This window comes from Pseudorasbora parva, chromosome 10 (assembly GCF_024679245.1).
Source record: "Pseudorasbora parva isolate DD20220531a chromosome 10, ASM2467924v1, whole genome shotgun sequence".
In the NCBI taxonomy this organism is placed as follows: Eukaryota; Metazoa; Chordata; class Actinopteri; order Cypriniformes; family Gobionidae; genus Pseudorasbora; species Pseudorasbora parva.
Window position 1 is genome coordinate 4,959,201 of NC_090181.1, and position 25,882 is coordinate 4,985,082.

The 25,882-nt window shown below is 35.6% G+C and overlaps 2 protein-coding genes across 2 annotated transcripts; both read right to left on the reverse strand.

Annotated features, from left to right (window-relative positions):
- Positions 1-137: 137 nt before the first annotated feature.
- On the reverse strand, positions 138-9,565 carry crls1 (cardiolipin synthase 1). The gene is made up of 7 exons (XM_067454473.1): positions 8,965-9,565; positions 6,061-6,198; positions 5,833-5,962; positions 2,620-2,705; positions 857-925; positions 570-661; positions 138-482 (listed from the first exon to the last, which is right to left on the reverse strand). The coding sequence occupies exons 1-7, from the start codon at positions 9,397-9,399 to the stop codon at positions 392-394; spliced, it is 1,041 nt and encodes a 346-aa protein (XP_067310574.1). The 5' UTR covers positions 9,400-9,565; the 3' UTR covers positions 138-391.
- A 1,004-nt stretch (positions 9,566-10,569) lies between these two features.
- mcm8 (minichromosome maintenance 8 homologous recombination repair factor) lies at positions 10,570-25,079 on the reverse strand. The gene is made up of 19 exons (XM_067454474.1): positions 25,027-25,079; positions 24,438-24,634; positions 23,704-23,796; positions 23,493-23,575; positions 23,277-23,411; positions 23,073-23,176; positions 21,770-21,968; positions 21,403-21,488; positions 19,876-20,024; positions 18,309-18,507; positions 17,343-17,373; positions 17,106-17,246; positions 16,864-17,005; positions 16,546-16,741; positions 15,502-15,724; positions 14,315-14,524; positions 12,701-12,777; positions 11,125-11,314; positions 10,570-11,042 (listed from the first exon to the last, which is right to left on the reverse strand). Exons 2-19 carry the CDS (start codon positions 24,622-24,624, stop codon positions 10,950-10,952), a joined length of 2,538 nt encoding a protein of 845 aa, XP_067310575.1. The 5' UTR covers positions 24,625-24,634; positions 25,027-25,079; the 3' UTR covers positions 10,570-10,949.
- Positions 25,080-25,882: the final 803 nt, after the last annotated feature.

Here is a 25,882-nt window from a genome sequence, read left to right on the forward strand (position 1 = left end):
TCTCCTTGAAGGAAACAAGTTGTACACTGTGATTCTAATGTCTATTAAACACCAGTTTAAACCTACAGTCACTACAATACACTCTACGTTCAAATCATTCTCTTTAAATCTGCTAACACATTATAAACACAACGGTGTATTTGATGTCCATTTTTTATTTCATTAAAAGTGATTTTTTGTTAAAAAGGTTTCCTGTGAAGTTGAAAATCACATGATCACAAGTGACACCACATGAATTTAATATTGCAATCAAAATAATTTCCCTCTATACAAACTAAAGTGCCTCAGTTACACGAGTAAGACCGTGGCATTCATTCTCATTATCCACAAAGACTGATTACTCCAAGGATTCCCTCATGTTTCTGTCAAAGGTCAAATCCAGCTGTGCCGACTACTTGGTTTTGTTCAGAACCTCAACGGTCTTTTTACCGTAATGATAGTAGCTGTAAGCAGACACCGTGGTCGTCAGTGCGGTTATGTACCTGCCAAAATAATACATTTGATTGGATGATTAGAATAATGTGAGTGATGATAAATGTTTGATATCAGGAGTGAAAGTGAAAGCTCACCACAGTGACTGCAGGAAAACGCTGTCAGTGTATTGAAACACAGGCGCCGCCAGAGACGCCGCCACCAGGAACAACTGCACTGCCGTATTGATCTGAAACACACACACATTTATTTGTAATAATCGTGAAAGGACTACTATCAGTATTGGCTAAAATTTCTATGAATTCCTGGTTCAGAGTCATTCAAATCTGATATGGGTAGAAATACGAAACTAACATATTAGTTAAAGCATATATGGATTACAACAAGGTTTTATGAAGAGTGAAATCTTTGTGTTTCAGTCTACCTTGCTGATGAGTGTTGGTCTGAGTCGGGCAGTGGTGTAACAGGGGTTGAAGAATTTACTGAGGGTTACCTGAGCAGAAAATAAAGACAAAATGTTAAATATTGTGTCTGTAAAACACACTTATGTCTGAGGATGACACAGATTAAAGGGATAGCTCACTCAAAAATGAAACTTTCATCATTTTCTCACCTTCATGTTGTTCCAAATCTGTATGAGTTTCGGTTATCTGTTAATAATAAGTTTAATTTATATAGCGCCTTTCCCAAGCTCAAGGACGCTTTACAATAACAGTAAATAACAAGCAGTTTATACATAGATAAGTGGACTAGAGTGCGGTTCGGGCCGCATTTTTCTGTCCGAGCCCGACCCGCGTCCGACAGAGCAGTAACCAAACCCGACCCGAGCCCGACAGGCATTAAAATATTTATGTCCGAGCCCGACAGTTAAAATCTATTTTTTCCCCTCATATACTAATGACACGCACGTTTGTTTGTGTGGAAAGCCCGCTTTTATTAAGCAACTGTAAGGAAGGCATTCTGAAATGTTTAACGTTACAGACGAGCGCATCAGCACGCGCATGGGGCATCAAACGTTACACAGAGCACAATCAAATAGCCAACTGAAATTAAATGTACAAAGGTCTGCTAAAAATGGCCCAAGCTAACAGAACAAAACATTAACGTAACACAATTGACATGCTTATTGAAATGAAAGTCATCTTACCAATTTTCTCAAACTGTATGGTTCCTAAACTGCAACACGGGATCTATTTACATTATCTATCCATCAAAGTTTAGGCTAATCGAGGTTTTATGCAGAAAAAGGATTGCATCAACTGTGGATGTCTTCAAGGCTGTCCTGCTGCCAGCAGCGCTGAAGTTGCGCTCACTGGAATGACAGGGATGCCGCGGGCAATATGCACGCACGTGTTGCGCGTTGTTGTCACGGCGACATAAACAAATTTCTGCATGCAGGAAGACGGATGTTAGGGTAATATTTTACATTAATTTAGTCACAGAAACAAACCATTGCATCAAGTTAAACAGGCCCATTGGCTACTTGCATAATAAGCAGTTTTAAATTGAAAAGGTTCAATGCCTTATCGCGCTGACGTGACCGAGCCCGACCCGAACCTGAACGTCATTTCTAAATATCTGTCCGAACCCGGCCCGACCCGTCGGGTACCGTCGGGCTCGGGTCGGGTATCCATCCTCTAAAGTGGGCATGACAGTGGACATTTGCCCAGTCCAAGTAATTGAATGATTGCAGTTGCAAATCGCACTACATTTGCAATACAACATTGTGTTATGTCAAGTTAACAATTTCATGACTGATAATAAATACTGACTAAACAAAAGTGTTTTGAGGTTATATTTAAATTCATGTAATGTGGTTGTTGTCCTGAGAGGCAGGGGGAGAGAGTTCCATAGTTTAGGGGCTGTAACAAAGAAAGACCTGCCACACAGTTGACGGCACCCATTGACTTTCTTAGTATTTTTTTTCTACTATGGATGTCAATGGGTGCTGTCAACTGCCTACTAACATTTGTCCAAATATCTTCTTTTGTGTTCAACAGATAACAGAAACTCATACAGGTTTGGAACAACATGAGGGTGAGTAAATAATGACAAACGTTTCATTTTTAGGTGAACTTTCCCTTTAAGTGCAATGATGAAACATAAATCTGACTACTGCATTACTCATAAGTTCCTGTTTGCAATATGACAGAAAGTAGCACAAACGTTTGAAAGTTCTTCACTTACTGGAGGAGGAACTGTTTTGTAGCGCACATAGAAAACAGCAGCGATCAGCGCTACATCTCTGGATATGATCAATGCTGTCAGTGGAGCTTTGAGGGGAAAAAAACACACCAGTTTAGAGTTCATATTCTCCAACTAAACATCTGTTTGATATAACTGCTATAATGCATTATGTGCTTCCTGAAATCGTAAACCCTAACTGATTATGCAAATATGGGGTGATGAAGCATAACTATTCTAAGCTGGTAAGTGTTTGTTCAAAACACACAAAGGATTTGCAAAGAACATTAATACAGTAAACCAAGACTGGATAAATTACAAACAGCAATATTACACACTAAAGACAGATCAACATGGAAAAAGGCATAATAGGTCCTCTTTAAAGAAATTAAGCTTAGGGCTGCAGCTATCGATTCTTTTTGTAATAGATTAATCTAGCACTTAATCGATCGATTAATCGGATAATAATTACTTTTTTCTTTATTAAAGAGCAATGCTAAATATATAAAATAAGACAGGGATCTTAAAATTAACATTTTAAGATTAACAATGTTTTCTTTTTAGAAAATATTAGTTTTATTGCTGAAAATCCATACATTAATAACTGTGAAACTAAACAATTTTAATGCATACAATTGACATATATTATATAAAAATCTATTTCAAATTACTTTAAAAAAAGTAAACATAGTTTAACTAAACCTACAACCAATAAACCAAAATAATAGTAATATTAAATAACAATAATGCCCAAACATTGTATTTATGTTGTGCAAATAAACTTTCATGTTTCAGCTCAGGCATGACATAAGCATACAGACTGACTTCTGTGGCTTTGTGGCTTTTGTAAGAAGCTAAACATATTGGACAGGAAGGACACTTGAAATAAGAACAAGAGTAGAGATGGGCACACTAGAGATGTGCGATCATCTCTAACGTCACCGAATCCGGTGTTAAAAACAAACCATCAACAACTCGATCATCACAAATTCAAATCCTCAGTGTAAGCGCGATGTTTTCGTCACATATTAGCTACACTGAAATAGGTTGCTTTAAAGGTGCACTATGCAACTTTTTTCATCCACTGGAGGGCGCCTATTCTAAACGGCTCGCGAGTACCGGGACTTTTATTATGACGGGACGGGACACAGTCACCGGGTAAAAACAGCTATTTTTATCATATCGGATACATTTAAGGGGCCAAGGGCTTCGGCCATCCGTCCGCTCTCTTCCCTGAACTGAAATGAAGTAGTGGGCTGTACTTTCCACACGATTGACATCAGGTTCAAGTACGCCAGGTTGGCTGGTGGTTATGTTGCCCGCATACCGCCTCCCATGGCCAAGACTGGTATTACGACACCTGTCGGGCCGGGGCTAGTAATGCTACTGCTAATTATGGTTGATATCTCTGCAGCACTGTAACTTGACATTATTTTAATGACATCATCGCCCTTATTTCTTCTCATTCTTTTGATGCGTTTAGGTCATCTTTTGGATATTTTTACCTCAATTTTTACACATGGCACCTTTAAAAAAAGCTTATTTGGTAAAAGTACATCGCACATAGGCTACAGATGTACATTTTGAGCTATTCATTCATCATTGTAAAACAGCTTGATTCATTAAGTTAGTAGCTATAAATATGATTAAAATGTGATATTTAAATTACACAAATCAATGAAAGCACGAGTGCTGCGAGTCTCACACACACGTTACAGCATATGTTCTGATGTTTGTTGCACCTAGCGTTGAGAACATTTTAATGGTGTATTTCAAAAAGATATTATCAAGTATATATAAAGTCTCATTAAAGATTTCACTCACACACACACACACATTTGTTTTTGTGACATATGGGGACATTCCATAGGCGTAATGGTTTTTATACTGTCCAAACCGTATTTTCTATCCCCTTACACTGCCCCTGTCCCTAAACCTACCCATCACTCACACACACACTGCCCCTAAACCTACCCATCACTCACTCACACACACACACACACACACACACACACACACACACACACACACACACACTACCCCTAAACCTACCCATCACTCACACACTACCCCTAAACCTACCCATCACAGGAAACATTCTGCATTTTTACTTTCTAAAAAAAAAAATCATCCTGTATGATTTATAAGCATTTTGAAAAGTGGGGACATGGCCAATGTCCTCATATTTCACCCTCTCCTTGTAAAACCTGTCATAATACACATTTGTGTCCTCATGTCACAAACACACACACACACACACACACACACACACACACACACACACACACACACACACACACACACACACACACACACACACACACACACACACACACACACACACACACACACACACACACACACACACACACACACACACACAAAGTGATGCATGTGCAAAGCTGCAAACTCCATGGTGTTAATGTGTGTTTATAGTTGCTTGTATCTCCTCAGCTGCCGCGCGAACTGCCGCAAAATGAAACTTAAATGTTCAGCGTTACATCCTAAAGCTCAACACACAGTTGCTGTCTTCATTTAAAAATATGAGACTAAACAATATTACCAGTGCTGATGCCACTCTCTCTCGCATTGCGGTCTTTGATCTCAACATGAGCTAAAAACGAAAGTTAAGAATGATACACATTCGTTGCGTTTTACCGTGAAATGGGAGTTCTGCGTCTTTACTAAAATCAACACAATAATGATTTATCTCTCATCCACCAGCAATTTTTGGTATGTTTACCCACCTGAACCGCGGTTATAACCGCAATCCTCTCATACTCCGAGTCCTTACACAAAAAATATATTTCTGCAACATCTGTGTGTAGTTAAATGGACTAAACGAAGCATCGAGGCAGATAATTTTGCATCGAGGATTTTTTGAATTTGATTAACTCGAGTTGAACTTGATTAATCATTTCAGCCCTAATTAAGCTACAGTGGTAGGGATGTAATGGTACATTGTGTCACAATTTGATACTTCTCAAGATACGATATTCATCGCGATATTTTAAGCCAAAATAAAGTATTGACTTTTATTATAATAAGGCTTTGGCGGGACAAAAATGTGTTTTGGCGGCCACCCAAAAAATGTTAATGCAGGAAAAACCCTGATAGACAATACATACTGTCGCATTTATATCGATATACAATGTAGCGTTACATCCCTATAAAGTGGTGAATAAATAATGACAGAAAATAAACATATGGTCTCACCTGGGATGAGCTGTGCGTATGTCAGACTGACGTAAAGAACGCTAATGAGAATCTTATCAGCCAATGGATCGAGAGCGCTGCCCAGAGCCGACTTCTGATTGGGCCAGTTACGAGCGATGTAGCCGTCCAACTGAAAGTGAAACCATTGTTCAACACAACTAAATCACCTTTAAAGGACATTAAAAATAAAATAACTAAGATTATCAGATCACATTTTCTTAAACTTACCAAGTCTGTTGCTCCGGCCAGTGCAAAAAGCCCCAGAGAGACGTGGAAGTACTGTTCTATGATTAAATATCCCACGAGAGGTGACAGAACAATCCGGGCTATACAGAGGTAATTAGGGATCGTCCATGGATTCTCATACTGGTGGGAATACATGAAATTACATGAAATTATGGATATGCATACACAAAAGAGATTTAACATACTTAAAATTGCATGAATGTCACTGTTGTAGAAATTAAAGCAGTATCAGTATAGTTTTATTTAATGTCATGTCAGCAGCACTTATGGCTATCCTCATGACAAAAACTTAACACACATATATATATATATATATATATATATATATATAGGCGGGACAGTTAAATAAAATATTGCATATATTAATGCATATATTGTTGTTTGTAAGGAACACTGCAATATGATTTTCTTACTCAGAATATCTACCTTTATAAAATATTATTCTTACATCGGTAATGTTAATTATGAACTTGATCCACTAGAGTTGACAAAGTTACACAATACTAGATATATTGATTTATTAGCTATTATTTATTGTAATTAATATTCTTATATTTTTTTTGCTTATATCGAATTATTATTTAAATTATTGTTTATTTTAGTCGAATCATTTATTTATTCAAATATATATTTTTCATTTACTTAAATTGAATTAATTTACTTGTATATATTTCTTTTAATATTCTTAACTGTTTTATAATTTTTGGGAAAAAAAATTATATATATATTTTTTATATATTAATTTTGTGTGTATGTATATATATATATATATATATATATATATATATATATATATATATATATATATATATATTAAAAATATATATTTTTTAAAATTATTATTAAAAAGACTTATTGGTTATCAAATCACATCGGACAATTTTCCTACTGGTGCATCCCAATTTTTTGTTTAATATTGTTAGGTTATTATTTTTTTATTTTAATCAAATAATTGCATAGCTTACTTAAATATAATTTATTTAATTTACCTTTATATCTATTTTTTCACTGTTTTACCTGGAGTTCCCAGTTTGAAAACCCCTGTTGTAAAAAATGTGGATTTAAATAATCTATCATTTATTGGCTTGGAAATATAAAGAATTATCGGTTATTGGTGCATAGCTGCATACCTATTTTTAAGATGACTTATTCGGCCTTTAAATAATAATTAGACATAAATAAGTAATTTTTTGCCACTACAGGTGACTTATTCAAAACGCTTTTATTCCAAAACGCCTCTTCCGCGTCTTCTGCTTGTGCATGTGTGTGGTAACGCAGCGCTGTTTTATCATATTACACATCTGAGTGTGTTGAAAGTGATGTTATAATGCTCCTCTGTGCGTTGGCTCAGCACTACTATGAGACACTTGTTCACACTGCAGCGAGAGATCATTTTAGGTGGTAAAACATGGTACTCTCTACAGTAAATAAACCACCAGATTTAAACAATAAGACTAACTGTGTTGAGCTGGAGAACAGTGATTATTTTCTGCTATCAATGATCAAAACAGTTGCTCACCTGTCTAATAAAACACAGAATATATTAAAGTGTCTTTGGTGTTTCCATGGTTTCTACAAAATAAAACCAGAAATCGAAGGTATGATGTCACTCATATGTGACGCACGTTACAATCGATAAATTCTCTGGATTTTACACATTCTTGTAAACATTTGAGATACTTTAAAGGGATACTTCAATGCCTTTTCATATTAAACTATGTTATTCCCTTAACTTAAACGAGTTGATACATACCTCTCTCGTCTCAGTGCGTGCACTTAATCTCTCTGACACGCAGTGACGATCTGATAGCATTTAGCTTAGCTCCCTAAGCCCAGTTCATTCACTATGGAACCAAACAGAGATCAAGTTAGAAGTACCAAACACCTCCACGTTTCCCCTATTTAAATACAGTTACACGAGTAGTTGAACGATCAAGTATGGTGACAAAATAAAACGTGGCGCGTTTCTAATCGGATTAAAAAGGAGAACTATAATGTATGGCGGATTAGCACTTCTGAGAGTACTTCGGCTCGGCGCAGTAAAAAGTCCCGGCCGAAACATCTTCCCTCACATCTCCCTATTGACAGAAATGAGAGTGAGGGGGAGGTGTGAGGAAAGATGTTTCGGCCGGGACTTTTTACTGCGCCGAGCCGAAGTACTCTCAGAAGTGCTAATCCGCCATACATTATAGTTCTCCTTTTTAATCCGATTAGAGAAGTACCACGTTTTATTTTGTCACCATACTTGATCGTTCAACTATTCGTGTAACTGTATTTAAATAGGGAAACGTGGAGGTGTTTGGTACTTCTAACTTGATCTCTGTTTGGTTCCATAGTGAATAAACTTTGCTTAGTGGGCTAAGCTAAATGCTATCAGATCGTCACTGCGTGTCAGAGAGATTAAGAGCACGCACTGAGACGAGAGAGGGATGTATCAACTCGTTTAAGTTAAGGGAATAACATAGTTTAATATGAAAAAGCGGTGAAGTAACCCTTTAAGTTTAAAAGTCAACAAAATATATAACACTGTTCTAGTGGTTTTTGGATATTTTCATCAAAAAAATCTTACATATTGTGCCTTTAATTTAATGTATTACTATATTTGTTTATTTATTTAATTATGAATTAGTTTTAATATAATTTTACATTGACTTAAATAATTTAATTAATTTCATTTATTACTATATATATATATATATATATATATATATATATATATATATATATATATATATATATATATATACACGCACACACACACACACACACTTATTACTCCACTGTTTTCACCCTGTGTCCCCAATGTTAAAAGCCCCTAACCTAATTTACTCAGAACTAGTGTGTAGTAGCAGAAGTGTGAAAATAAGAGTGTCAAGAGTCACTCACCAGCTCTTTAAAATGGAAATGTCCCTCTTTAGCTGGAAGTGATGAGGCTTCTTGCTGTTGAACTTCCTCCTTTTCCCTTGAATCCCGCTTAGAACAGTTTTCTCCCAAAACTGGCTTTCTAGAGGCATCAGTACAAAAGCCATGCGACCCACACAGACTGACAGCAGCATTAAAACTCCTGCTCGACACTGACAGCTGAAGCTTCTGTAGTTTAGATCTACATGATCTCTGATGAGGGTCCAGATCGGGTCCTCTGGAGGTCCAGCAGCTTTTCTTCAGTCTCTGAAGCCATCTGAGCTCTGCTGTAGTGTTGTTCAGCTGCAGGTTTGCAGGTCTTGTGTAGTGGCAGATGGCAGCATTGCTGACTCTCAGTCTGTGGATGTGTCCTTTAGCACAGCCGAACCAGCTCTTAGTCAAACACGCTGCCAGAAACATGTCAGCTTCTTTATATCAGTGCAAGTAGATGATATATATCCGCGATTTGTTTAAACGAGCATTCAGCGGCATATTTAGAAATTAACGCATTCATACTATTTTATATTTAAGACATTCACCGCCGACCCACATGTTTTTACCCTGCCGTGTTTCGACCCGCCTACTTTACGACAGTTGTCAAAAAAGGTGTGTGTATTAAAGGGACCGCGCTCTAATATGCATTGTAATAAAAATAAACTAACGCAGTCTATTAGATGCGAAGTGGTAATATAACTTGATTATGATGATAGCGGATATTTACCACATTTTTAATGTAGTAATGTTTGCTCATTCATAAAAGTGCATCACTGTGCCATTACATATAGTTTTCTAATATAACACTTGATAAAAACTGCCATTCAATTTATCAGCTAATAAATATTAATAGTAATATTGTTTTATATGGAAGCTTGTTACCGCTATGCATAAAAAATGTAAAAGGTAATTTTAGCTCAGAATTTTCACTTCTGTTTTCTCGCAACTGTAAGCAGCTCGCAATTCTGTGAAAAAAGGATATATTATTTTATGCAATTTCAGAGAAAAAAAGTCTCTAGTAAAAAAGCATCCATAGTTCTACATCTAATAATATCTAAAATAATTATTCATAATAAATGTAAAATAAAATGTCATAATCATAATTATCATAGGAACTCCTTTAAATAAAACATAAAATAATATAATGCATGTAAAATAAAATCACAATCATAATTAACACAGAAACTCAACTTTTAACTTCAAATAGTTAAAAATATTAGAATGTGACTTTTATTTATTTTTTTAATAAGTGGCCAAAACAAACTACCACACTTCTATATATAATAATATATAAAATAATTATACATAATATATGTAAAATAAAATTTCATAATTGAATGTCAATCATAATTAACATAGGAACTACTTCAAATAATGTCAAACTAATTTTATAATGTGACTTTTTTTGTGGAGCTTTATTCAGTGGCCAAAACAAGCTTTTATAGGTCTACATATATTAATATATAACAGAATTATAAATAATATAAATATAAAATGTCAATTTAGTGTTATAATCATAATCAACATAGGAACTCCTTCAAATACAGTAAAAAAACATTTTATAATTTTGTTTGATTTGTTTATTATTGATGACATTTTACAACTCGTTAATGAATACATATTGCATATTTTCTGCAGGTACATGTATTATGTGTGTGTGTTTTTTTAAACAGCATTCAGTATTGAACACAGGAGCATCTGCTGAACGGACACACAGGTAACATCACTACCAGTCATATCATAAAATACAAAACAATATAAACATTCGGTTTTAATGTTCAGAAATATGGTTACGGCTTGTTTTTTGACAAGGTATTTACAGGTATATATTATTTAAAGAGAACTATGTACATGAAAATAATGAACAGTTAATAACAGAAGCATTTAATTTAAACATACAGTACATTGTGTGATATAAATATAATGTATGTTGCATTAAAAACAGACTCAACAGTACATCATAAGAGATGTTTCATTCATATGGTCTGAAGCTGATAGATCCTGTGGCCTTTCTTCAGAAGGTAGCCCTGTTCATTGAGGGCACTGATGAAACCCTCGAAATCCATAACCTAAAAAAAGAAGATGATAAATCAAACAGGACCTAACGGTAAGTGGATTCAAAGTGTGCTGTGTAGTGTAGGTGATGCTCACCTGTATCTGCAGATCTTTGGCGAGCTGTCGCAGCTCCTGGAGCTCAAACATGCTTTTGTTGGTGCGCTCAGAGAGTTTGTTCAACGCCGTGACAAATTTCTTGACTTTCGAGCGGTTGCTCATGCCAGAGCCGAGCTGAGAGCGGTCGAAATCCAGACGGCCAAATTCATCCGAGTATGTGTCGGTTAGGCTAAACGCAGAAGAACATGAGGGATACAGCCGTTTCATTTTATTAATTAAACAACCAAGGAAATCCAATCAAGACTGCCTTAAAAATGTCATGTAATTTGAGGATGTATAGGGAGTTGACATTTAAAAAGAGTCTCAGTTTCAGAGTCATGTTATGCAAGTTGTGGTCCAAATGACATACTATGAGAGCATAAAGTGTCCAACAGGGCCACACTTTGTTTTTTTGGTTAAGCACTCTTTCTTGTTGTCACTTACAGTTTGAAGACAATAGTACTCACATCATTGATACTACAAAATGGCTTAAAGGAGTACTTCAGCGCTGGAAAGATGAACCTGTATTTAAACTGGGTCATTAATGTAGTAGAAATGTGAAATTATTTTTGAATTTGGTGCTTTCTAGACTGAGAAAAGACAGAAAATGTATTTTTGTCTCATGGGGATGAAAGACTACAATTCCCAGAATGCTTCGCTGCCCTGTGAGGCCATTCCCAAAGCCACCGCTACTGGATTACAGATGACTTTCTTCTTTCGAACATAATTGATTTATATTCAAATACATTTTGGCTCTTCCAAACTTTATAACGGCAGTGAATTGGGGTTTAAGATTTTGGAGCCCAAAAAAGTGCATCCATCCATCATAAAAGTAATACATACGGCTCCTGGGAGTTAATAAAGGCCTTCTGAAGCCAAACCATGCGTTTTTTAAAGAAAAATATCCATATCCATGTCACTTTATAAATTATAATCACTGTCTTCTGGTAACAGCTGTACGCTATAGCAGAAAAGTGACCTCTGACCCGACACATGATGTAAGATTAGCGTAAGCTCAGGTGAGAGTAGATGCCTCTCACGGTTCAAACAACAAACTCAAGCTCCTCCCACATTTCTCTTTAAAAATTATCTTTTAGACTTCTAATTCGTGACCAGTGTTTTGTTTTGCTCGGTTCATCAATATGTCATGCGCTGGGTCAGAGGTCACTCTTCTGCTATAACTACTCGCGTTCGGCCATTAACAGAAGCTAGTAATTACAGTTCATAAAGTTACAAATATGGATATTTTTCTCACAAAAGTTCGTTTATGGCTTCAGAAGGCCTTTATCAACCCCCAGGAGCCGTATGGATAATTTTTATGATGGCTGCATGCACTTTTTTGGGCTCCTAAATCTCAACCCTCATTCACTGCCATTTTAAAGCTTGGAAGAGCCAAGATATTCTTAATATGACTCAGATTGTGTTAGGCTGTAAGAGGAATGTGATTTGCGAATTGGGATTTGAATATTAGAATTTTCCCAATATGAGTGTAAATAAATTACTATGCTTTATTTAGTAATGATCATAACTGTATTCTAGGATATAACCAAGAGCAAATGCAGCTTTTATGAGGCACCTGTGTTTCATGATCTCCACGACATCCTCCGCATCACTTTGTGTAGCTTTTTCCCTGAGCTCAACACGAGCTCGCGCCTGCAGAGAGAGAGAGAGAGAGAGAGAGAGAGAGAGAGAGAGAGAGAGAGAGAGAGAGACCTTCAAAAGCTTATTTATTTTAAAAACATTGCATTAAATACACATCCTTCTTTCCTTCCCTTCAATATATAAAAAAAAAAAAAAAAAAAAAAAAAAAAAGAGAGACCTTGTCTGTAATCAACAGACCAAAAGTACTGCAGCCTCATCTTGGTGGCAAGGTAATATACACATCTTTATCTAACAAAATGCAAATAGTAACTCATGGTTTTGTTGGGCTGTGCCTGTGAAGCAGGGTTATTATCATTAACTAAAACTATTACTAAAACCATTAAAAACATTTCTGGTAATTGAAATAAAGCTGAAATGAAATAAAAATAATAGTTTAAACTAAATGGAAATTAAAAAGGAAAATAATCAATTAATAATAATAATGCAATTTAACTAAAATTAACATAAAAACTAAAAATATACTGTATATAACTAAACAATCTAATTAAAGTATTAACAAAACAAAATAAAATATAATAGTAAAAATAAAATTACTCTGCTGTGAAGTAAACTAAAGGCTAGTTTCAGAAAGAACAGAAATAGATATGAAAGCTCGTTTCCACCACCAAATAAATTAATGGTAATTGCCACTTTTTTAATTCACAGTTCAACTTAATCACTCGCATTTTAAGTTTATATCTCACAATTTAGAGAAAAAAAGACAGAATTGTGTTTTATGTTAACTAAAAATTATACATCTCAGAATTGCGACTTGATATCTCCCAATTGCAGGTTTATATCTCACAACTGAGAAAAGTTTAGAAAAATGGCCAAATCACCCCCCCCCAACCCCCATATTTGATCTTCTTGAAATTTCCAAATTGCCATTGCCTTATTGCACAAGGCAACACTTCAGTTATAGCAGTAAAAGAGTGCATTGTAAGATGCAAGTAGCTTAACATGTAATATTAGACAACTTTTTTACAATTTTAGCAACCATCAGTTATATCAAGTGACGCAAAATACTTGACCTTTTTAATTAAATTTCACCATTTTGAATTGAAAATATGACATTATTTATGTAAATCATAACTGAATTTGATGCCACATGAAACGTTTTGCATTTTTACATATTAGGCAGATAAAAATAAGATTTAATGAGTGCATATTAAAAATAAAAATAAAACATTTTGCAAATAGTTTATGTCATAACTACAATAGAACTGGAACTTTTACCATATTTCTTTATTTCCTTCAATCCCTTTTAATCCTTTAAATAAACCAATAAAACCATTACCCTCTCCCCTCCATATGCAGAAAACCCCTAAACAACCCTTGGTTTATATTAATACCTTTCAGAAATTTTACTCAGAATTAAGAGACATTAACTCAAATTGCTAGTTATAAAGTCTGAATTGCGAGATATAAACTCAGCATTGTGAGATAAAAATTAGCAAATACCCTTTTAATTTTTTATGCCCTGGTGGAAACAAGCCTCAATATTGGGGCATTTCCCACCACTAGAATGAAAATTGCCAATTCTTGCCACCTCTGTGAGTCGGATGAGGGACTCCAGCTGGCGGGTGGTGATGGGCGTGCTGTCGGCTGTCTGGTTCTGTTTGCGCAGCTCCAGATAAAAGTCCTGCAGGACCTGTGCAGCCTCTGCGGAGAGAGACGGGTGAACGTAGTGCCGAGCGTAACCCACGTACTTCCGCAGGAGCTGGTGAGGGATGGGGTCAAAGCTCTCTCCAGGAACCACCTACAGATGATATTTAAAGTAAGCATGCATTAATAAAACATACTGTACATACTGTAAATTAAGGCAATAATCAAAACATGATGCAGTAGTTGTTGTGCATTCAAATATGAATTAGCAATAATGATATTTGCATTAAAAAACATTATTAATAAGAGTTATTATGATTTAGTCACATAATATTCTCATTTGTTAACATTATTTATGCATTACCCAGCATGACTTAAAAATTTGCAATATTTTATACAGCATTTATCAATCTTTGTAAGAAATAATATTAATACATACAAATTCTGTTAGTCAATAATACAATTGTTCATTGTTTATGTTAGACAGTGCATTAACTAATGTTAAAAGGTACAACTTTCGATTTTGAAATGAAGCGTATGAATACAATTTTGAAAGTACATTAAGATTAATAAATACTATAGAAGTACTGTTCATTGTTAGTTCATTATTACTAATAAAAAAAATGAAACCTTACTGTAAAGTGATACCATAAGGGTTAGCAATAGAACTAGTTCATAAATCATAAACAAACATACAACACTTAACAGATAGTAGTTGTTGTACATTCAGATATATATGAGAAATAGAAATAGTGACATTTGCAAATACCATTAATGTTAGTTAATGTTATTAATGAAAGTTATTAGGAAGTTAGTAACATAAAATTAAGTCTCATTTGTAAAAATTAGTTATTGCATTAGCTAACATGAGCTAGCTGCATTAGCTAACTTTGTTAATGTTAGTTAAATAAATAAAAATACAGTTGTTTAGTTTTTGTTCATGTTAGTTCACTTTCCAATAATGTTAACAGATGCAATGTTTAATTTTAAAAATGTATTAGTAAATGCTGATATTAACACTGTTAGTTCATGTAACGTAGGTAACAGATGAAACCTTATTATAACATGTTACCATGAAGGGGTATCAAATCAATAGAATTGTTTAAGAAAAGAAGAGAAGGCAAATGTTACTTTGAGTCTGTCTGAGAGTGGTTTCTCCGAGGTGACCTCCAGAATGGAGATGCTGGACTCCTGCGTACTGTAGCGTGAGACCGCAGCACTGCTGACCGCACCGTTTTTCTTCCCTGCTCGCATGGCCATCACGTGCTCGGACAGCAGGTGGTCGTGGTCCTCATTAGGGGTGTCCAACAAGATGAAGACCAGATCAAACCTGGACAGCAGGGCACTTCCCATTCTAGAGTGACACAGGAAACACTTTTAACTTATTATGCCCTTTTACAAAGTCTTGATGTTGTTTTTGATCAGTACTAGAACAGGTTTTTATGCATGAATGGTCAAAAAAGCTAGTTTTTTCCCACATTTGCCATTGTTGCAGCTCGTCTCTTCCCAGTCTGTCAGGTAAAATCTGTTTTGACCTTGTCTTTATAAAGTTTAGTGAATGTTGCTTTGTTTTTGAAGTCCATAAAAGTGCATCAATCCATCATATAACTGCTACACATGGCTCCGGGGATGGTAGTCGCGTGTAGCCTTATGTTTTCAGATCTAACGTCTGACATTATTAAAGAGCCAAAATATGCATATCAACTACTTGGCAGCTGAAGTGTTTATTATTATAAATGTATTAAACTTTATGATATTGCTTTCGCTGATCTTTCATAAACCATTAGCTACTCATGATTACTGGTGCGTTTAGAAGTCTGCTTTCTGTGTATCGCCTTATCTTAAAGGGATAGTTCACCCAAAAATGAAAATTTGTTGTTTATCTGCTTACCCCTAGGACATCCAAGGTGTAGGTGTGTAGTAAGATTTTTAACTCCAACCGTTGGGGTCGTAATCAGAATTAGACCCCGTTGACATTATACATTATATGAGCAATGGTTGGAGTTAAAAATCTTAATTTGTGTTCTACTAAAGAAACAAACACACCTACATCTTGGAAGCCCAGGGGGAAAGCAGATAAACATCACATTTAAATTTTTGCGTGAACTATCACTTTAAACCCAATTAACTATAATCAATGTACAAAAAAAGCATTTTTAGAAGGCATTCACTCACTTCAGGTTCTCAGAGACAGTCTTAGCTTTATTGTAATGCCCTCCGGCAGGATTGGCGGCTGCGATGATGGAGGTTCGAGCAGGAAGGGTGCAGACAATCCCAGCTTTAGCCAGACTGATGCTCTGCTGCTCCATGGCCTCGAGGAGAGCTTGATGCTGACTGCCCATCTTATCAAACTCATCAATGCAACAGAGGCCTGGAGAAATTAATAAACTCACTGTTTTTAAATGACTATACCCAGTAACACTCTTCCACATTTGTTTCCTGAATTAATTCAGAAGACATTGTTTCTCAAAATATGGACTTGGGTTTAAAAACCTTGATCTCCTAACACCAGCGCTCCAGCCTCAAGAGCATAGTCTCCCGATCCGCTGTCCCGGGACAGAGATACTGTCAGTCCTGAGGTGGTCGTCGTGTTTCCACAAACATATACACCCCGTGGAGCTACATTGCACACGGCCTGGACATACACACACACAACAACAGCACACATAATGCATTTTAATAACCTTACAATCATCTGACTGGGTGAAAAATGCATTAGAAGGGCTCATATGTACCTGTAACATCTGACTTTTACCAAGTCCAGGGTCTCCAACGATAAGCATATGTGGGTCTCCTCTTATTGGGATACGATTTTTATCGTCAACATACTTCTGACATCCGCCAAAAAGAGCCAGGGCCAATCCTGCTTTAACAAGCTGAGAAAACACAGGGAGAGCAGACAAGTTACAGAAGTCATGTCATTTTATGGTTTCATTTACTTAATAATTCGAACACAATATTTGGACACTCACCAAATGACCATAAATGGCAGGACAAAGAGAGCTGCAATTAAATGGACAAAGTCACATTAGCTTCTTCATTGATCATACAGTATATGCAACTAGTTAAAATGTAATGTTATTAAGATGTTTAAGGTGTGTAGTATTTATGAGGATCTATTAACAGAAATGCAATATAATAGACATAATTATGTTTGGTGTATAAAGACCTTACATAATGAACCGTTATGTTTTATTACCTTATTATCTATCTACACACACCGCAGGTCCCCTTACAGTAAAGTTGCCATTTTGTGCCGTCATGTTTCTACAGTGGCCCTAAACCGACAAACTTCCCAACAGAGCTCTAGCTACTCTCTGCCTGTCTGTCTCAGACGACGACATTTTTTGTCCTGTGTTGGCCACCGTAGCTTCTCTATTTGCTCCAAAAGGGGGGGATGAAATTCACAACCTCACCACTAGATGCCACTAAAATCACACACTGCATCTTTAAGTCTAATTATTATTATAAGGCTCTGTGAAAAACCTGATTTTGATGTTATATTCCCCAATAACAACTATTAAAAACTGATAACACAGGGTCATCCAGGTAACTGAAGAGGGCGCTATATGCTTGCTAGGAATTTCTTCATTTGGTGAGTTAATAAAATATTAAAACTCAAATCATTATTTTGTCTAGATATTTAATTATATGTCATCCAGGCATCGCATACTCACTATCTCTTGTTTCATACAAACGCTGCTGCTGCCATTTTGCAATGATTGCTTTAAGATTTTAAAATGGTTAATCTCAATCAATATCTCTTATCCTCATAATTATTTATTTGGCAAAATGCCATGTAACAAGTGGTATGACTGTACCGTATGCTTTAAATGTCAGTCTAGTTTGAACTTGCCGCTTGCTAGAAATTGCTTTCTTCAAGGAAGTTTTGCGATAACAACTGTCTGGTTATACATTATCTCTTACATGTTACTCACTTCACTAGGAGTTTGAAAAGGTCCTCTTGCGCCTGAATCTCTTGGATGGCATAGAGATCTTTAATGGAGAACTCCACTGAAGGTCCCTGGCCCTCAGATTCAGATGAGGCTTTGCTTTTCTGACCCTTTGAGTTGCTGACCGAATTTGCCTGAATGTACAACAGAAACATACACTTGTCCTTCTTGTTTCTGCCACTTCCTGAAGAAAAACACAAACACAAATCATGGAATACAACAGTCTTAGATAACATAACTTTTGACTTTTTCCAGGTCTGGAAAATAAATAAATAAATAAATAAATAAATAAATAAATAAATAAATAAATAAATAAATAAATAAATAAATAAATAAATAAATAAATAAGTTTTAATGTGCTGTCATTAGACACTAGCGGCACTATTTTGACGATCTAAGTGCATGGTCTAAAAGGGTTGTGCCTAGTCTCTTAATGAGTCATGGGTGTGTTTTCGACATAATGTGCAAAAAACCAATCAGTCTCATCTCCCATTCCCTTTAAAAGCCAGTTGTGCTCACACCATGGTGGATTTGCTGAATATTTTTAATATTTAAAAATGTGTTTATGCTGTTGTGCTTCCCTGTGTGTAATAAGCAGAGTGTATGCACAGTGTGCACCTCCTATTACTAACACACCCTTTAAATAACACAAAAAATACTGCACTTTGGACTTTAGAGCAGGTTTTTGTTAGTTTTTCAGTTGTTTTCAGTTTCTCAAAATAGCAACATGTTGCCAACAATGCACCTGAACACCTGGTTTTCAGACCAGTACACCCATGGGCAAACAGATGGCACGAGGGAATTTGTGATGCAGGACGTGAAAATGATAACTGCATCGAGCTGAAACTAGCAAAAAACACTTGTCACGTCTGACGCCAAATTGCGCCGGGTGTATGATAGGGCCAAATTAGTCTAAAAAGCAGTCCATTGCCTTACTTAACGGTATTGAATAAATAAAGACAGAGGCCATTTATACTACACTGATTTGTGATGGTAATACGGAGAAGAATAAGATTGGGGAAAAGCGGATTCAAATCTTTATTTACTTTATTAAAACTTTGTCCTAACTTTCTTGTTACCACATTTTCTTTACTCCTTCCTCTTCCTAAACTGGGGAGGAACGTAAAAACCATCTTGTGTATTTCGTCTGTTTTGCCCCAAACAGACAATGGCAGGCTATTTGAATTTAGTGTAAATAGACACTGATAAATAAATGGATATAATATACAATTGAGTCTAAGCAATTGTATTATTTTGAGGGTTATAACAGCTCAACAGAAAGAGCTGTGAATGTGGCCATCATCTAGTAACTGAGTCAGACAGAAGGCCACCCGAGGCTGTCCTGTTTCCACAGACCAATGAGGTCGGATGTAAAAATAGCACTAGCTGATATTTGCCAGACTGTAATATGGACACATCTCTGAGCTTGCTAAGTTAATGAGAATCAACCATTTGTTAATAAGAAATTGCCTTTTAAGAATCTAAGTAGCACCAGCTTAATGCATATGTGTGTAAAGATCTTTGGACTGACAGTGTGGAAAATTATTCATACTCTCTTCACTGGACACTTTAATGACCCCCGTGATGGTGACCATGTCTCCAGGCACACAGCTGTCCACCAGGTCCTGCGTGAGCTCACATTCAATGGTGCGTGGAATTCGACCGGACTCACGCTGGTCCCCTGACATCATTTCCTGAACCCTGGGAAGCGCACAAGAGGAGAAATCATGGCAATGAGGAATGGTGTTCTTTTAAAGGGTTAGTTCACCCAAAAATTTAATTTATGTCATTAATGACTCACCCTAATGTTGTTCCACACCCGTAACACAGTTGATTTATGATTTGGATCGCGTGTCAAACTGCCAAAAATCACGTGACATTGGCGATCTGAATCATGAATCAATACGCTGATTCATGACTGTTTGAATCTTTATTTGAGGTTTGAAAACAAATGCGGAAGAGAAGACAATGCTGAATAAAGTCGTAGTTTTTGTTATTTTTGGACCAAAATGTATTTTTAATGCTTCAAGAGATTCAAATTAACCAACTGATGTTACATATGGTGTACTTGATGATGTTTTATTCTCTTTCTGGACATGGACAGTATAGTGTGCATTCACTTGTATATGCTGTTGGACTAAATATAAAATATCTTAAACTGTGTTCTGAAGATGAACGGAGGTCTTCCGGGTGTGGAACGACATTAGGGTGAGTCATTAATGACATCAATTTCATTTTGGGGTGAACTAACTTACTAACTTACACCAAGTGTAATACTTATAAGTGATAAGTAAAACAACACTGGCAAACAATCATCATCATTATTTTCTAATGGAAATTAAAGGTGCCCTTTGTAACTTTTCCGTCCGCTAGAGGTCGCCTATTCAAAACAAAGGCATAGTTTGATGACGCCACTTTTGAGTACACAATCTTGGGACATGTGGTCTTCACCTTAAAGTCGATGGGAAAGAATCGGGATAGGACTCTGGCAGAAATCATGTTCATGGGTGAGATTATTAACGTTACTGTAGTGTAAAGCAGAGCAGAGGCAAGTGTTGAGGAGCTGAGCAAGGCCGCTGGAGCGATTATTAATAAGATGAACGCAACACACGCCTCGCGAGCAGCGGGACTTTTATTATGCCACAGTCGCCGGCGGCATTTCCGCTTTTCCGGTCATGAGTATGAGGTAGCACAGCTCTGTTTATCATATTAGACACATCTGAGCAATTGAAAGGCGACTCCTTCACACGTCCCGGTTCATTGGTTAAAACAGCAATTTTCTCACGATTTACAAATAGTTGAAAACATTTGGGATATTGTAAGTACCCAAATGAACAAACTATTTAACACTGGCCTAGTGGTTTTTGGGATAATTTACATAGTTTTACAAATATTTTACATGTTTTTTTTACATATTGCACCTTCAAATAAAAAAATGTATTCTCATGAAAGGATAGCTGAACATATTTAAAGATGACTATATTTTAAATGGCATTTAAACTGAAAGCAAGAAAACTGAAAGCAAGAAAAAAAAACATATTAAAAAAGAAATTTGAAAAACAATTATATATTTTCATACTTTATTGTTTGCCAGTCGACAGTGAGTGTGAAAGGTGAACTTCTGTTAGGAGTAAATGACCGTCCATGACATTCAGCCTGTAAACACTGGAGAAGAAAATAATAATATGTGACATCCCTAAATACAGCCACTGTGACATTTACTACTTACTATGTGCAATGTCTAATTTTAGATTTATTGTTTACAGATTATTCTTTCTTTTCTCTGTAATTTTCCTTGTAGAAATATTAAAATTAGTTTTCTTTCCACTGAATAAAATAAAATTATAGATACTACATAAATATGGGTGGAATGGCACTAAAATAATCTAACTTGTTAAACATCTTATACACAAGTAATGTCGGCTGAAGCTGAAAGCACACTGTACCTTAGTTGGTATGGTATATTTCCCATCAGGCAGTGTGACACTCTGTGTGTCTCCACAGCTGTTACAGACGAACGCCAGCTTACTGCAGAGCGGTTTAATGTTACTCACTCTCACCACGGTTCCTCTGATCGCAACAAACTTGCCGTATAAATTCGCTCTCAGACTTTTCAAAGGAGTAAGTGGATCATAGTTATACACCCTAAAAGAGAGAAACGCAAACAAGAAATGAAACCCTTTTTTTTTTTCAGCACAAAATGCAACTATATTATCACCCAGTTGGATATATAAGCATTCAAAAATGTATCAGCATAGATAGAGTATATTAGTGTATACAAGGGTGATATAGACTATATATCAAATCTCAACTGCTTGTATCATCACAAAATGTAAATTATACTTGGGCATTTGTAAAACACCACTATTGAAGAAAAACATTATACATATTTGTATGTAGTGTGAACTCTGATGTTTAAGGAAATATAAGGGATCACTAATTTTGTCAATTCTTTCACTGTTTTTTTAAACACTTTTACTGAAATGTGTCTTATGGTGTGACAATTAAGAATATAGGGGTGTCGCACTAAAGGACAACCAAAAAGTTAAATATTTGAAAAATCCTGAGACAAACATTTACCATAAGTAATTACTATATTTACCTGGGAGTAATCAGATAAACATCACATTTTAATTTTTGGGTAAACAATCCCTTTAAACTTTATTTAATCGCCCGATTTAAAACCAGGATAGGTGTCACACCGGAGGACATGATTTTCAGTGAGTGACAAGATGTATCAAGTTCGTACACTTTTAGAAATATATGGATGAAGAAAAATATTGCAATTTACTAAAATAGACACTTGTAAAATTATGCTTGAGGTATTTATTAACAGTTGCCTGCTTTTCTTTTTAAATTTATAAAAGTTGTAATTTATTGAACCATGCCTGAGGCAGTCACACCATAGGATAATTTTGAGATTTGGCTCAAAAAGGAACAAAAAAATATATATATTCTAATAACAAAGCAGATTTCTATATCACCAGGTATATGTAAGAAATGTTTAACTGATTTACTGCATTTTAAATGATGGTGACAATACTTATTATATTCATTTTTATCTTGCCATGTCACATCAACAACCCATTTAGCTCTAATTTGCTAAATGCAACTCTAAGGTATGAAGATATTAAGATATTTTAAACATTAACATCATGGTTTCTGTTAAGCTGCTTTTAAACAATATGCATTGTGAAATATACAAATACATTTGACTTGACATTCATAAAGGCAAGTGCACAGTCTCACCTGGCGCTGATATGCGGGATGTTGATTATGGGCCGCACGCCTGCAGGAAGCTCCTCCTGCCCCTGCAGTTCTGCTGCATGTTTCTCCAGATCCACAGTCAGCACCTGCGGAGAAAGATTCAATTATTTCAGCTTGATCTTCAGAGATTTTGACATGATGTTAAACTGAAAAAAGTCAAATGTAAATGCGTATCACAAGACCCACTTGATGGATTGCCACACCCAAGCAGTCCAGGATCTTCTCAGGCATTTCTTTAAGATCTTTGGCCAGATCGGGCAAAGTGTTGGAGAGAAGGTCTTTGTAGTCCACCAAAATGCTGCCCTTCCTTTCAATCTCATCCTGAGGGTGAAAAAAAACAATCTAAAATTAATATTTTAGTTTTTCAAAACTGCAAAAAGTGCAAATCATGACTTCTGATACCTTATCATAAAGATCCATCTGCGATGTGAAGTACCGTTCAAACACTTTTATCTTCTCAACATAAGGTGAACTTTCAACAAATCCTGGAAAAGGAACAAATGTAAATCACAGACTACTGAAATCATAAATCAAAATCAAGATATTAAGACATATGCATCCCACAGGTCAATAATGCATTCTGAAGCATAATGGAAATGGGAAGATAAAAAACCTTCAGAAAAATAGAGTCGCCATCCTTTGTATGGACACGTAATATCAAGGGTTGCTTGACTAACACGAGCCAGACTAACTTGTGGAGTAAATTCTGTGGAGTAAAAACAACAACATACATAATAATAAAAATAGTTATAAATTATAATTTCTTATATTCAACATTATTACTATAGTTAATTACATTTAATTTGTTTCCTAGTTATTTTTTTTCTAATCTAGCTTTTAAAGGGATAGTTCACTCAAAAATAAAAATAAAAGTCATAATTTTCTCACCCTCAAACCATCCTAGGTGTGTATAACTTTCTTGTTTTTTTCCAGCTGAACACAACTGAGTTATATTAAAATATATCTTGGCTCTCATAAAAATGCTCTACACAGCTCCAGGGGGTTAATAAAGGCCTTCTGAAGCGAAATTTGTGTAGGAAAAATATCTATATTTAAAACTTTATAGACTAAAATAACTAGCTTCTTCACTTCAGAAGGTCTTTATTAACCCAGAGAGCCGTGTGGAGCAGTTTTTATGATGGATAGATGCACTTTTTCATGGACTTCAAAAATGACCCAACAAGTCAAAGCCATTATAATGCTTGGAAGAGCCAGGACATTTTTTAAAATAACTCTGATTGTATTCGTCTGAAAGAAGACTGATATATACACCTACGATGACTTGAGGGTGAGTAAATCATGGGCTAGTTTTCATTTTTGGGTGAAGTAACCCTTTAAGACACTTACTATTTTGTGTATTGTTGGTGGGATAGTTCCCTCCTCGTCCTCCTCCTCCTCCTCTGCTCCACTGACGGCCTCTCCAGCCACTGTACTGACCACCACTCCATCCTCTTCCTCCTCTCCATCCTCTTCCTCCAGCAGCTGAGCTGGTTCCACCCCTCCATGACCCCCGGTCAGCGCCCGGACTGCTCATCTTTCACCCGCTAAAGTTTAAAAAAGGAAAACTACAACAAATAAAGCTCTCAATGTGCCATGATCATCCTAATATAGATCATTATAAACGATACAGAACAAAATCAATAAGTTACTGACACGTTAAAATGTATTATAATGACTGAACACGTATCTAATATTATTCTAAAACATAAAGAGACTCAAAATCTAAATTCGGCGATATCAGTTCTATAATGGGTCAAATAATGACAGATACTGTCTGTGTTTGAACTATTTAACTGCTGTTTCTAACTTTACAGCGGCTCCACTTAACTATATAAGAATGAATGTGGGGGGAAAGAATATAAACCGAGGAAACTATTGGAAAAATATTTGCTTAAAGAAAGAAATGTTGACAGTTATTATTGAGAGAAGTACTTACAGTCACTGTTTGTTTACTTCCTCACAGGCTTCAAGTTTGGCGCTAATCATGACGCCACTTCCGGACATGCGCTCCGCCGTAAACATTACTGTATGTTTTTTTTTGTTGTATTTTATTTTCGGTTTAAATGTTTTCATTTATATTATTTAAATATCATATTTAAAATCCCATTAAATCCCATTTATTTATTTACTTTGAACAAATCAACGCTTTGGAATTTATTTTAAAATGTAGGCTATGTGTTAATTACAGTCGAATACAGTTTGTTTAATTTGAATGGGCCTACTTTTTTCATATTTAAATTCTTTAATTTGTATATTTCCGTTTGTATTGGTTTGCATTTCTTTATCCGTGTATGATAATAAGGGCACGTGGATAAGTATTTGTTTATTTATTTTGCATAAAAAGAAAAAGAACAGCATAAATTCACATACAAAGGAACACAGTGTATTATTATCTATTACATTCATAACAGCATCAAAGGAAACAATATAAATAATAATAATAAAACTATACAGGGGAAAACTTAGCTACAAAAAAAAAAAAGTAAAATTAATTATTTCTTGCATCTTTTAGTGCCTCAATATAATGTTAAATAAGTTAAATTTAAAGAATATAATGTAAGGTTTATTATTTGTCCATTTCTGTTTGTGTAGGCTATATGTTTTTTTCCATACACAATTTTCCTCCAAACTCTTATTTTTGTAAAACTAAAATTAAATGCTGGGTTGTTTTAACCCAATGTTGGGTCAAATATGGACCAATACAGCAATTGGGTTGTTTTAACCCTGCGGTTGGGTTAAATATTTGCTTAAGACAACCCAATCGGTGGGTTAAAACAACCCAATTGCTGGGT

What these genes read in the sequence shown, in the direction of transcription:
- crls1 (XM_067454473.1), bottom strand. Translation starts at nt 9,399, where the DNA reads ATGTTTCTGGCAGCGTGTTTGACTAAGAGCTGGTTCGGCTGTGCTAAA. An exon ending in GACCAACACTCATCAGCAAG is followed by an intron (nt 662 to 856) that starts GTAGACTGAAAC and finishes TGTGTGTTTCAG; the next exon opens with ATCAATACGGCAGTGCAGTT. An exon ending in GTTTTCCTGCAGTCACTGTG is followed by an intron (nt 483 to 569) that starts GTGAGCTTTCAC and finishes TTATTTTGGCAG; the next exon opens with GTACATAACCGCACTGACGA.
- mcm8 (XM_067454474.1), bottom strand. Translation starts at nt 24,624, where the DNA reads ATGAGCAGTCCGGGCGCTGACCGGGGGTCATGGAGGGGTGGAACCAGC. An exon ending in TGGGTGTGGCAATCCATCAA is followed by an intron (nt 23,177 to 23,276) that starts GTGGGTCTTGTG and finishes CTTTCTCCGCAG; the next exon opens with GTGCTGACTGTGGATCTGGA. An exon ending in AATATACCATACCAACTAAG is followed by an intron (nt 21,489 to 21,769) that starts GTACAGTGTGCT and finishes TTTCTTCTCCAG; the next exon opens with TGTTTACAGGCTGAATGTCA.